The sequence below is a fragment of the Notothenia rossii genome, assembly GCF_949606895.1.
Source record: "Notothenia rossii genome assembly, chromosome: 1".
Taxonomy (NCBI): domain Eukaryota; kingdom Metazoa; phylum Chordata; class Actinopteri; order Perciformes; family Nototheniidae; genus Notothenia; species Notothenia rossii.
Genome location: NC_136912.1, coordinates 19403666 through 19417586, shown reverse-complemented (window position 1 = coordinate 19417586; position 13921 = coordinate 19403666). Strand labels below are relative to the sequence as shown.

The following is a 13921-nucleotide window of genomic DNA, read 5'->3' as shown; positions in this document are numbered from 1 at the left end:
ATATTTTTCTAGTTTTTTCTAACCTGAAACACAAGTTAAAATGCCTGTAAATCTTTGACATTCAGAAATTAAAAAGCCTCTCGGAAAAGTAGAAAATAGAAAAAAACAACACATCCAGCTGCCTTTGCTTTAATCTAAAAGCTAAATGTAAAAGGTATTTCAAATCTTTTAAATTGTAGTCAAGTCTTTTCGTCTCTAACATTTGAACATGTTCCCTTTCAAACGTTTTGAAAAGCTAGGTTATCATTTAAGACCATTTCAATAGTCTTACTGCATGTCTATACATTGAAAACACAATTAGTCCTTATTATTTCAGTAATTCCTTCTTTCCAAATTGTGAATATAATTGATATTGAATATGTTTTGAATGCTTAAGTCTTATAATCAAATACTAAAGCTGTACTTGGCTTCAATTCTTTTGTTTTTTGCAGCCAAGCCTTGAGCTCACATTATTGTCAATTGAGTCAGATGGCACGAGCCCTTCAGTCTTCAGGATGTGTGACGGAGGTCTGTCCACTGATGCACATTATCAAGCAGCAGACGCATCCTAACAGGCATTCTGAATCATGTCTTCTACGATATGCACTTGGTTGTAATGCTTATTAAATTCCAGAGCCAGGTCTAGAGCAGAAAAGCTTGGATCCTAAGTGACCTGCACATGCTGGCTCTTACAGAGGGCCACACACAGAAACATATACAGAGGGCTGGGCCACTCGCTGGAGGTGAGTTACAGTATATTGCCTCATAAGTTCAGATATAAGTTAGCGAAATCAATCAAATGTAGGTAAACTATGCCTGAAACTTGAAAAAAGCCTTTTTTTTTAAGAACAGCCTACATCAAAGCACTCTATAGGGTTTCATTTATTCTGTAACAAACAGTGTTGCAGCTCATCCCTTACAACAGGAGCCTCAGATTTCTCATAGTAAGGGGCAATAGGAAGGGTGTATTTCAAGCTTGTTATGTAAATAAGTTATTGAGCTTTTTTCTTATCAACTTAAATTTGTTAGAAACATTTTCCAACTTTAATTGACTGAATTTATTTGAAAAGTTGGCTTATTAACACATGAATTCTACTGTGTAATATATGTTTTAGATATATATATTTAAGAAGTACAATATAAGACAAGCACAAGTTTCAGGTGTGGGCCATATTCCATTATTCTTTTAGAATTTCCTGAGGGCCGATTCAAAAGGGCCCCCGGCCGTAGTTTGGACACCCCTGTGTTAGATCATTCTTAATCTGATCCTTAACTGTTAGTCTTTTGTTTTATTGTTAATTTATTTCCATAGTGCGTCAGAAGGAACTTGCATTGTGTTAGTTAGCGCGTGCTTCCTCTTGTTTTCATCTTGAGGTTTGAAGGTGGAGCCTCATGGAGTTCCTCTTGGTTTCATTTACTGTCAACCACACTTTTAACATCCAGTTCTTAAGTGTTGCATGTTTGCTGTCATGTTTTACATCACTGACTTACCTTAGGATCTTATTTAGTCTTCTGACAGTAATCAAGATGAAGGGGATCCAGTACCTGGCTTTCCTCTGGACTCTTTTCATCACACAGACTGGATTTGGTAAATTGAACATTTGCTACTTTTTTCCAGTTTGAAGTGTACTTGGAGTGTAATATGAGCAGTGGCGAACCGTCAGGGCCTTCAAGGTATTCAGAGAATACCCTGGAACACTCCGATAAAACAAACAAAAAAATTGATTTAATTATATAAATAAAATGTAATAAAATGTATATAAAATGAATAAATGAGAATGGTATCTGTGTTGTTGATCTGTAATATTACAGTGTTACGTTGGTTTGTTTGTCCTTCTCGGTCCATGCACTGCGCATTTCAGTGGTTTTGTGTTAGAAAATAAATGCAACCAATAAGATACTTTTCTGGGTCTCTGGGTAGAATATCCTTCAACCGAGGTATTCTACAGAACCACATAACAGGAACAATGCACAACATATAATATAGCAACTATGGAGAAATTGTGACAGATTGATTTATGTTTGTTCGATTCCTGGACTGTTGTTTTTTGTGATATCATGTTAAATTATAATATGAGGTGTTTTTAAAAAATTTATATTGAACCGTCCCAATCGTCAATTGAATGTTTTATATTGTCAGGCATGAATATGAATCTAATATTACCACAACAGTTGAGCTTCAAAATGTTTCTTAATAAGCAACTTTGATTTATCACTGACACACATCTTTTTCACTCATAAATGTTCCTTTTTTATTTTAATGAAGTGTGCAGTGACATGGAGTTCCTGGAGAGGAGTGAGGGGGGTTCTGTGGTGTTTCCGTGTGAGCTGGAGCAAAGGAACACTTCCCCTTACGGCATCTACCTGAAGCGCAGCTGGCTGAATCAAATTGAAGTTCTGTTCCAGTTCACCAAGACTGACTTCACTGTGGAAGGCAGTTATGACAAGAAGCGCATCAGTGTCAGTGGAGACCCGAGCACACACTCTCTGAATGTGACCATCTCTCAGCTGAGTGCCAGCGACACGGACCGCTACTACTGTGAGTTTGTGGTGGACAACCCTTCCTCTGTAGACATAAAAATACGTGGGAAGACTGAATTCTTCCTCCTTGTTAAAGCTGGTGAGTGATTCAATGTTTTCCATCCCACTACTCTGTATATCACCCACAGGGGGTTAAGCTTTCCAAAATAAGCACAACAAATGTCAAATACAAGTGGTTGACATTTAGAAATTGTGCTTGGTGCTGTTTGTTCAGTGTGCTCCAACTAAGCCCCACTGTCTATTAAGGCATTCATTAAAATAGGTTGAGAACTATTATGATTGTTAATAATTAAGGTTTGGTCAAGGTGCCCTGCGACCAGAAGGATTGTGGTGGAACTGTAAATGTAGGGAGCATCAAAGAGCTAACTAAGGATAGGTTTAATGCAGGGGTGTCCAAACTACGGCCCGGGGGCAAAACAAATGAAAGCCTTTGGAGAGCTTTGATGTAGGCTGTTTTTTTCTTACATTTTCAAGTATCAAGAACCTACATTCTTCCAAATTATAACTGCACTTAAGAGGCAATATACCTCGCCTCTACGAGTGGCCCAGCCCTTGGTGTATTTTTCTGTATGTAGCCCTCGTGAAAAAAGTTTGGACACCCGTGGTTTAATGGGGAGGATATTGGCCTACAGTACAACCAAAAGTCACCCTCATTGAGTTTCACTGACTTGTAAAGTTGTAATAATTCTTATAATCCTCATATCAATTATGCCTTTTTAAAACTGGCTACCATTAAGTATTTTTGCTAAGACTGTTTTGTTAATAGCTAAATACTCAGGGAAAGTGGAAAAAACGGTCAAAATCCCCATTCTGTAGGCCAATATCTAAACTTTCTCTCTTTAACCAAATCACACAATTTGAAATAAATCCACTGAGAAATCCTCCTAAAAAAAGATATGTTGATTATTCAGAGAAAATAGGATTTAAGCATATAAACCTTATTTTAAGTTGTATTCATTTCCCCTCTGGAGACGCCCCTGGGTCTGTGGACATTGGGTTGGTAGAGACGTGTTCTGGGGGCTCGGCTGTACTCCCCTGCCTCCCCCCCCATGGGGAGGCCATGGTCGTGGAGGGGGTGAGTCTGAAGCGGCAGAGGGGCCAGGGACCTGTGGAGGTTTTGTACAATTCAAAGCACCAACATGGCAGCAGCCCCCCCTCCTTCTCCTCTCTGTTCCCCGTTGAGAGGGTACATCTGTCCTCAGCTCCGGGCCCCAGGGGCCTCACCTACAACCTCACCCTGCAGCACCTGCAGCCGGACGACAGCGCCCTGTACAGCTGCCAGCTGCTTCTACAGGGCGGGCCCCACACCAGCACCCTTCTGGGCAGACAAGTGTTTTTTGTCTCAGTGCAAGGTGGGTTACAGGAGGACTGGATCGCCAGGCTCATACTAACTCCACTTGGCTTTTTCAGTCTTCTGAAAATGAACGTTTCCTTTTCATACTAACAGTTGTTCTGTTGTTCCACTATCTGGTTCCTCCTTCTGGTCTGTGCTCTTGTCTCAATGGTTTCAGTGTGTGATGTCAGTCCAGCTCTGATATCTCAGGATGTCAGCCTTTGACTAACATAACTGCAACTAATGAAATCCATATCAATGGCTATAACTGTATATCACTATTGTTGCATTATTGTTTGTTACTTTTCAGATAATGGTTTTGGAGACCATGTTCTTGGACTTATGCAAAATTACTTTCTATCTCTTCTGTCAGTTTCACACACATTTACACAAAACAAATTATGCGTGAGGTGGTTCACTTCACTGTAACTCTGAACTAACTCACCACCTCTCTTTATTGAGTTTAAATCCAGCTTCTATTTGATATAAATTGTTATGAAAAGATAACTTCCATGTCATGTGACACAGTAGCTCTAAAACAATGCAGTTTTGTATGACTACAGTGGACAAGTAGGACACCCCTCTTTTTATCCTATGACAAAAACAGCAGTTTATTATGTTTTAAGGTTTTTACTACGCACAAATATTGTGTTTGAAAATGTGCTGAAGGATCTATTTTAATATTGTAAATTTGTTATTATTAATAATATAATTTGTCCTTAAATAGAAGGTGGAGTGAAACCCAATGAAAACAGGTGTGCCCTGTTTGTTGTAGCGTAGTAATAGTGAAAGTTATTGATTTGAAGTCAGAAAATGTAAACTGACTTTTATGTCGTATAAAATAGAAGTGCTAGATTCCAATAAAGAGTTGTGTCCTACTTGTCCCGTGTATTAATACACCCAAACCAACAATGTATTGCTCTGACTAACAAGTGCTGTCTATTTCACTAAAGCCTGATACAGCTTATTCCTCTGGGCCATAGCGCTCAATTAATGTCTAAAAACAATTAAAAACACAAAGTTAGCCACACCGCTGCTCTTGGTACCTTTGTTACAACCAACACATTGGTTTAGTTTTCGTCTTTGAATGCTAAGCAGTTGACCTCCACCTTTTACTAAAGCCCCACAATGACAATCAAAAATATATTCAAAGTGCAGTCTACCACTAGGAAGGGAGTGAGAAGTTGGGAATACCTTTTTGTATTTACTCTAATTTCAGTGAAGAGTATGCGTGTTTGCGTCCAGTAAATGTGTCTCTTTTGACTTCAACCTTTCTCTCTCTGCTTCTTCACAGGAGGTCAGTGTGGCTGCTCCCGGTACTCCATTCTGCTGTATGCTTTGTCCTCAGCTGTGGTGGTTCTCCTCCTCCTGCTTCTCCTGGGATTTGTGGTGATTTATAAAGTGAGTGGAGCTGCTCTAATATGACACTGAGAGGGGGAAACATGAGTGGCTGCACCTGCCTGTAGAGAGCGTGCCAGAGAGTTCCTCTGCAGCTCACCGCAAAACCACACGAGTTTCACAACTTGTTGCTATCGGTTGTCAGCATGTTTTTCTTCGATGTAATGAGGAAGGCAGTGAAAGACTTATTCTACTTTTTAGTTCAGTTTTAAGACTTTTTTTTATGAGTAAGGAACTTCTGCTATGTAACTTTCACCAGAAAACACATCATAGTTGGAATTTGACCTTGTATGGACTTCCTTTTAAAGATGCTGCCTCTTGACTCAAAAAATGACTAACTCTGATTTGAACAGGAAATCGGGAGTGCGTTCAATCTGTTTTCTCACCTCACTGATTTGTTTTTTTCCACTCCTTTGATGTCTCTCAGGGCAAAGCACGCCGCAGTGTCAGGTCACACCCTCAGGCCCCCATCTACGAGGAGATGACCGGCAGCCGGAAACTGGCACCCCGAAATCAGGCACCCCGAAATCTGGAGGAAATGGAGCCTTCTGAGTACACAAACTGCACTGTGAAGAAATCCTGTCCTCAAAACCATTACGAAAGCCCGAGAGGGGCCCTCTTGCCCCAGGAGTGAGTCTGAATAGTGAAATATTAGATCCTGTTACCGACATGGTTTACTAAAACATCTCACACTCTGCTACCTGAAACTCACTCCATTCAGTGCTCTTAAGTTTCTCTAACGTAATTGACCAGAAAGATTATCCACATGCTCTCTTTATATTATTTGCATCTGTTGACTGTTGGTAGTTTAAAATCTTGTGTTTTTAAGTTTTCTGAAGAACCTTTTTTAAATGTCTGTTTTTGGCCTTTTCAACAAATTAAAGTTGGCTTGTAGAATTGTTAATGCTCATGAATGAATGTGCCTTGTGTTTGTCTTCAGGGGCAAAACAACACGTTGAAAGCATTTCCTTCCTCATATAACATTGACAAACTTGGTTTTTAGATTTGTAAATTTCTTGGGAAATGACAGCAGGAACCAGGCGGTACATTTGATCTGTGGCTCTTTACTGCACCTCATACTCTCTATGTTTAGCTGTATACAATGAAGTAAAAAAAAAACATAAATACAAAAAAAACTAACAAAACTGAAACAAATATTTTAAGAGTAAGAATTCCTGAACAGAACCAGAGAGTTATCCCTGGATTCTTTTAGACAAAGCCTTAAGAATATTCAAGACATTCCCAGCATACCGTTTATGATTGAGTGCTGTTTTTTTGTAATCATTGTTTATCAGAAAAAAATATGACTTTTTAAATGGCTTAATATATTAAATAGTTGACATTTTTGTGACATTTATTTTTTGGGAAATTCTGTAACTATAAAAAAGCTCTCACTCCTAATAAACATTATATTTTCACTTCTGTCTCTTTACTGCTCTCATTCAGTATGCATTGAAATGATCAAATATCACTCTGAGTCAAACATGAAATCAGAAACCATTTAAAAAAAGAAGTGACAAAACACGGAGTAACAGCAAGAAAATTTGTATTTATTAATATAGTCCGAAAGAAGCTCCATAATTCATAGAAACATTTTTTTCCGGTGCATGTCCTTAACAATCACATTCTATGAGGAGAAAAAAGAACAACATTAAAAGCCACAACTTTGTATTTCAGTTACAGACATTTTTCCTTAATGTTTTTTTTTCAAAGTAAAGAGAAAGGCAAAGGCAAAGTACCCCCATTCCATCCCCCACCCTCGTCCCCTTTAAAAAACTGACAGCCTTAAAAGTCATGGGCTTTTTTTCTCCAGTACAACCCACAGTGCTTTAGCCGAAGGATAAGCGCTCATTGGTTAAGGATTACACAGCATGGCGACACAATGTAACATTTTTGCTAAAACATTAGATGACGATGATGAAAAAGGAGGAAGGGGGAAGTGAAGGAAATTTGAGCAAGAGACAAAACAAGAACAACCCTAAATCAAACCCTGAACCCCAGACTGAGTCGACAAACGCCCGCAGTACAGCAGCTGGGTTTGGACTCTTCCCTCCCACTTGTGCATAGATCATGATCCTTTAAAAACCAGCTTTACTCCTCCACTTCAAGTCTGCCTCTGAAAACCTTCCGTTACACGTTAAGAAAACCTCTTAACTATTGAAATACCTGTCACATGTTAACAGACAGGAGAGATGATTACAAACAAACAAATACACTTCTTGCACAATGCTCCTGAACTACAGGATGGAAACTTTAACAATAAGTCAAAAACATACAAATGCATTTTTATGTCACTGTCTTTTTGACAATCAAACCATTGATCAGGTTAAATGTAAAGCAATTCTACTTAGATTTCACATGTAAAGCACTCCACTTTTTTCAAAGTTGATTCTCAGTCTTATTTGGTAAATATATAACTTGCTACGAACATTTGTGTTGTTTGCTTTCAAGAAAACAATGGTACTCTGTTCTATTAAACTCATGACCTTCAGTGCCTGCTTGGAGTTTCATTGTTTTCAGTTGGGTTTTTTTTCACACAAAAGATTTAAACCTAGAAATGATGGAGTTGGTATCTGGAACCCTGGCCTTCCTGAGACATAATCCACATCTTTTATGAGTGTGCAAGATCGTGAGCAAACTGCGTTGCTTACAGGAAACATAACATCACAACTTACAGAATACATACAGATAGATAGTCTGTCGACGCTGAAAGAGAACTTAAAAATTGAAATATGACAACACTGATCAATCCCAGAGTTCTTAAAGTAGCATAAATCTTCATTTTGCAAAAATGTCATGTCCATATTTGATGGAAGAGGATTTCTTTTTTTTACAACATTCCTGTTATAAATTTGTATTTCCTTGAACTTCAGACAAATGAAATGCTTGTAAACGACAGGTGGCTTTTGCAACAAAAAAAACACAACCCCCCCCCCCCCCCCCCAAAAAAAAAAGATAGGCACCTCTGAAATGAGTCTTGTAACAAACTCACCTCCCACACTTTATCCCTTTCCATTTCTCCATGAAGTGAACATAGGGATTACTAGTCCTTCTACAGCTATCTATGGCAACAGTTCTTTCTTTTTTTTACCCCCTTTTTTGTTTTTGTAGGTTTTTTTTTGTCTTTGTATTTTAAGATTTTTTTCATTTTTTATAGAATTGGAACATAATGGTGCAATACTCAATGATAATCCTTGTATTGGATTACTCCACAATAAAAGCCACTATAAGGTAGATACACTTTTTTACAGATAAAATGAAACAAAATCCATTAAGTCCTTGAGTAAACATGTACACATGAATTGTCACCATCTCCCCTCCGTACTTAGACTCGTTTATCTACGATTAGCTGAGTGAGGGGTAGAAGACACTCAGTGCAACGTTAGAAGATAATAACATGTCTATCAAAACAGTTTTTGACAGGACAACAAAAAAGATAAAAACAGACACAAAATATAACATACTGAGTGGAACACAACAACAGGCCAGTTGCCTGGGTACACAGTTTCTTGCGCACACATTCATACAAACATCTGACTTTCAAGCACACATCTAAGATGACTTTGCATTTTTACCTCTAAGATTTTGTATTTGTAACTTAATGCAATACATTTTTAATATCCTCTAAGAGTCCCCCAAGTGTACCTGTCAGATGGAGAGAACTAGAAGAGAATTACTGACTTCACATTACATTATTGGCGCTCCATGATTCAAGTATTTGTTTTCAATATTTTGTCGTGTTTTGATATGTTTGAGATTTTTTTTTAGCGACTGGTTGGGTTGGGCTTTTAGACAGGCTAATTGACAAACAAAAACACATTTACAGCACAAGCACTTCAAAGTACTGTAATATGTCATCAAAGCCAGAACGTGCATATCCAACTCTGTGAGAAAGGCGTAGCTTTCAATCAATCAAGTATCAGTTTACACCCGACCCGAATTCTTTCCTTCGTTTCGCTTATTTGCGGGGAAAATACATATTGCTCATTTTTCAGTTGTATTTAACCAAGACCTTTCAAACGAAAATGAAACGTTTCAGAGGTTACGATCCAAGAAGTCTGAAGAGGTGATACCACACACTGAACTCACAGATATATATATGTATACTTACTGTAGTGTATACATATATACTGTCATCTAGAACAGAGCTCTAGAGAGGAGAACCTCTCGATGCTGGTGCAGCATGGGAAACCCCCCTCACTGTCAGGGTTCTCCAGTTAGTACAGGATGCTGGGAGGTCCTCGGCTATTGGGTCTGTCTGAGCTTGGATCAAGGCAGTTACAGAAACAGGCAATAGTGATTTTTGCTTGTGTGCTGCAGGACTGCAAGTCCTGAAAGGTAGCCTTTTCCCGTTTTCTTGTTAATTTTTTTTGTTTTTTAAACTTTTTTTTTTAGAATGTTTTTTTAAGACTTTGTACCTCTTGAAATGTGCCCCTCCCCTCCTGCTGATGCAGAGCGAGGAGAGCGAGGCTGATACAGTGGGCCCAAGCCATCTGGGTCTGTGGAAATGTACATTTCAGTGGGCCTGCTTTGAGCAGGACACAAACATAAAAACGAGATAAATACAGCATCCACAAAAAGGCACCCCGGCCACCACTCTACTCCGTTAGATGGTGGACGTAGAGGCTGATGAGCGGAGACGTTTCAGCTAGAAGTGCAGAGATTTAACATATTATAGATCTTTTTTTTCACTTAGATTTTTTAGCATTTTTAAGATTTTTATGTCAAACTTCATAAAAATGACGTTAAAATGCAATTTCATTTTTGGTTTTAAAAAAATATGTACCCGGGATTACCCATCATCAACTGTGCACTGTAGCAAACTGGAACCCCCAACTGAGTAAAGATTTTCTCCTTAGCATGAGGCATCCCCAACAAAAACACACAAAAAAAAAGAATCTCAGTCATTGAAGGGTGTGATGCTGCTGCCCATTGGTTTGATCCCTCCTGTCCCCCGCTTCACCCTCTGCAAAGGTTATCAAAGTTCCTCCCAACAGGGAACAGAAGTGCTCTCTATAAAGATACAGTATGACACAGCAAATTTATATTGGCACATTACGTTGGCAACTTTTACACGCAATAATTGGCCCCGAAACAGTAACAATAGGCCACCTTTTGAGGAAAAGGATTCAATACAAGCCTTTTCCCTTCCAATTAGGATTACGTTCGAGGCATGAGGTCTGTAAAAATTGTTGCACAGATGGCCTTTTAATTTTAGACTTTGCTCTCACAGTAGAAAGGACATATATATACGGAGAGCTGCATCTCATACTTGGTATCATCTACTCCCCTACCCTGAGATCAAGCTGGACAGAAGTGTCTTCAGCGCAGAGAGAAAGACCGACTTCGAGTACGTGGTCGGACTTTAATATATGACAGTGTTCTGGTGGCTGATCCTGACTTTAAAGAAACGGCGGCCATTTTTAAGTGCTGACAGAAGCGCACAGAGGGTGCAAGGGTTGGGTGTGCCAAGCTCTGGGAGGAGTGCTCATTCCCGAGTCAGGTTTGGCGTGCTGTAAAGGGCCCCAGCCTCTAGTCTTTTGCATAGAAACAGATAGGAGGGCCTGGTCAGGGGGGGGCTACTGGGTCTGGTCGAGGAGGAGGAGGAGGAGGAGGTCATAGCGTAGCAGCTAGGCAAAGGGCAAGGGGGGACAGCCTGCGGGCAGGCGGAGCAGCTTGGAGCAACAAATACCCACACCCGTCTGAGACACCCTATTTTTACACATCTCAAGATACTACCTGGAAGTACTACAGAGTACTGTCAAACAAAAGCATGATCAGTTCAAAACAAATAGACAATCAATAACGCTCTGTAGTATTGATCCTTGGTTTGCATTCAATACACAGGATGAACATACAGAGGCACCTCTGACCAAAGTGTTTCTGCATATGAACAGTGAAGGGCTAGTTCAGCAGCCGGTATATTGTAGACCACTGCATGTAGACACCAATAACAATATAACACATTGAAAAAAATAAAGTCAAAATGATCTTTTTCCCAAAACATAAAAAGTACACTGGCAAAAACTCCAGAAATATGACTATTACATCTTCCAGCTAAAGTGATCTTTGTGTCAAAGGACTGAGAGATGGGGGAGAGGGCGAGACGCCAGCGGGGTCGGGTGGTGGTGGCGCCCCCCCCCCCCCCTTTGGAGATGTTGTGTGGGGCGGAGAGCCGCGATTGGCCGGTTTTGGAGGGGCCGCTTTCCTTGCCAGACTGAGGGAGGGTCAAGTGGAGCCCAGGAGGAAGTGCTGCGCTGTGGGGCTGCCACTTGACACCCAGAGGACCACAGCAGAGAGGCACTCAGTGGACACTCCCCCCACCCCCCCTCCCCCCGACTCACCCACCGACTGACTGGCCAGCGGGCGTCAGAGACAGCTGACATTGCAAGTCTAGTGCCTCCAAGCAGAACAAGGCTTAACATTTGGAGTAACAGTGATATTCACTTCGATATTGTTCAAAGAAGGAAAAAATTAATCAGACTGCATTTTTTCCCCCAAAGTCCAACGGTTCAATTCAGTTCCGTTTCCCTTCGTCCTGCTACCATAGGAACAACGCATGGACACATTTCCAAGGAATAGATATAGTACATAAAAGAGCAGTATTTGTAGTTTTCAATGTTTATGCTGCTCCTTTTTAGATTTATTGGATTGCAGTTGAAGCGATTTGCTCTTCATAAGTGCTATGATAAAACCCTTTGAATTTATAAAAGTCTTAAGTCTCATTTGTTTGTACAGAACCAAACGCAAGGAACACTCGTAGGTCTACTGCATTAGGAGAAACCCCTCTTATTTGGTATTGTGCCAGATACCCAAACCGTCCAATCCCACTGTGGATTCAGTCTCTGTTGGGTGTGGCTGTGGCACGCAGAGAGGAAGTGTGCATTATTGTGTACCCAGTGTCATTCTTGTGTACAGTTTGCTGCATGCACAGTTCAAAATAAGTTGCTTCCTCTTTGCAGAGTTGTCCCAACAGTTTTCAGGGGGACTGGCGGCCTGGGGGGAATCCAAGTTTTGAAAAAAGGGGGTAAGGTTTGTGAAGTTCCAAAGTCTTTTTGCTGCAATCGGCAACAATCGAAAAAAGCGAAACCAGCTCCGGTGGACGTAGAGTATGGACGGAAGAAAGGTCTATGGTGTATATTGCACAATGTAACTGTCACATGAAGGTAAATTGTGTCCTTTTTTTTTTTCCTCCAAAAACTGGCTGACCATACAGACCGCTGGGCTTCATAACAAATCGGACGATAGAAAATTCAACACAGCACCGGTAAGCGCCTGGGTTGAAGGTGACCAGAAGGATCTGGGCTTGCAGACGTCAATGATTAGGTGCCACCGGACATAATAGGCATGTACGGAAACAGAGACACGCAGCGAGGTCGACAAATAATCTTCTGTCAGCTTATATGTTGTAATAGATATAAAATAATGCGCTTGGGTCTAGGCCTACAAATAAAGAGGACATTTAACAGCTGTGTCTATCCCTTTGAGAATACAAATCAAATAGTTAAGCTGATGATTGGTAGGGCCAGTCACGTGGCCAGGCCTTCTCTCTGCCCAGTGACAGAGTCGGTCACCAGTCATGTCCTGTACCACCTGCTGGCTCAGAGGTGAAACTGTGCAAGATTTCAGCTATTTCTTCAGTTACAAAAGAAACTAAAAAAGGCGGCTTGGGAAGGACCTATGCCAGAGAGCACTTAAGGCTAATATTAGTGCTGAGAAACAAACGTTAACATAACTAGTAAAGGTCTTTGAACCACATCATTGGCCATGGACATGCTGGGAATGGTTGTTTTAAGTTCTTATTTTGGGATGATTCTTCTTCTTTTTTTTGGAGGGAAAAGGAAAGTCTCAGATGGCAGCTTTGATTGCTTCTCATAAAAAACTTCACACAGAATGTCATGTATACTTATGGAAAAACTAAAAACACTTAAAAGGTTTCTTTGTGTTGTGTCTCATTTCAGTTAGTTTTACATGATCAAAAATACCAAAGGGAAAAAATGTTTGCTTCTTTTCCCCAAAGGAGGTAAAACCAAACCAAAAAAAAGGGACAAAAGTGAAGCAGAAGGACTGGAGTCAGCAGTCTGTGTGGTAGGGACTCCCGCCTTCTGATTCATAATTCACAGTTCAAATTGATACTGATTATCGCCACATGATTTGCTTGGGTTTTGCTCCTGTTTGTATAGACTTTTTTTCTTTTTTATCACCCACCCACCACCAATGCCTTACGTGACATGGTGGTGGTGGTGGTGGTGGGTTGGTTGTTTAGTGTATCTTAGCATCCTCCTACATGGACTCCCCACTCAGCAGGTCTCCAGGCAGCAGGGTGTTGATGGAAGTGGGGCTCCCGATCCCCCTGTGGTCCTCTCCGCTCGGGGGTCCCCACAGGCTGGAGTACTGGGGCACGTTGCCCCACAGCAAGTCGCCTCCGCTGGGCTTGCCTCCGCCGCCGCCACCGCTGCTCCACTGGCTCATGGAGTGGGACTGTCCGCCTCCGCCCATCCTGTTCTGATTGGCTCCAGGGTTGGCCTGCCAGCTGGTGGTGTTAGCCCCCAGCGACTGGCCTTGTGCAAAGAAGCGGTTCACCTCCTCCTCCCCGGCAAACTCCGCCAGGATGGTGGTGTTCCCAAGCACACACCTTACAGAGGATAAAAGAGGACATGTTAATGCTTT

At 40.9% G+C, this 13921-nt stretch overlaps 2 protein-coding genes across 3 annotated transcripts in view; one reads left to right on the top strand and one right to left on the bottom strand.

Moving 5' to 3' along the window:
• The first annotated feature begins 513 nt into the window (after positions 1 to 513).
• cd7al (cd7 antigen-like) lies at positions 514 to 6669 on the top strand. Of its 2 annotated transcripts, XM_079665701.1 has the most exons (6): positions 514 to 722; positions 1488 to 1567; positions 2246 to 2599; positions 3492 to 3872; positions 5148 to 5254; positions 5679 to 6669. In XM_079665701.1, the coding sequence occupies exons 2-6, from the start codon at positions 1507 to 1509 to the stop codon at positions 5883 to 5885; spliced, it is 1110 nt and encodes a 369-aa protein (XP_079521827.1). In that variant the 5' UTR covers positions 514 to 722; positions 1488 to 1506; the 3' UTR covers positions 5886 to 6669. The 2 variants fall into 2 exon arrangements, with proteins under 2 accessions (XP_079521827.1, XP_079521826.1); XM_079665700.1 differs by lacking the exon at positions 514 to 722 and having other exon boundaries at positions 1253 to 1567.
• Positions 6670 to 6780: 111 nt separating this feature from the next.
• The window catches only part of tnrc6c2 (trinucleotide repeat containing adaptor 6C2), a 51447-nt gene continuing 44306 nt past the window's right edge, over positions 6781 to 13921 (bottom strand). The window contains exon 23 of the mRNA XM_079649142.1: positions 6781 to 13886. Within this exon, the coding sequence (XP_079505268.1) occupies positions 13535 to 13886 (352 nt within the window). The 3' untranslated portion in view covers positions 6781 to 13534. The remainder of the gene's footprint in view (positions 13887 to 13921) is intronic.

Coding starts and splice junctions, on each gene's coding strand:
- cd7al (XM_079665700.1), top strand. CDS start 1,372: ATGGAGTTCCTCTTGGTTTCATTTACTGTCAACCACACTTTTAACATC. Junction 1,568..2,245: donor CATCACACAGACTGGATTTG/GTAAATTGAACA, acceptor ATTTTAATGAAG/TGTGCAGTGACATGGAGTTC. Junction 2,600..3,491: donor CTTCCTCCTTGTTAAAGCTG/GTGAGTGATTCA, acceptor TCCCCTCTGGAG/ACGCCCCTGGGTCTGTGGAC.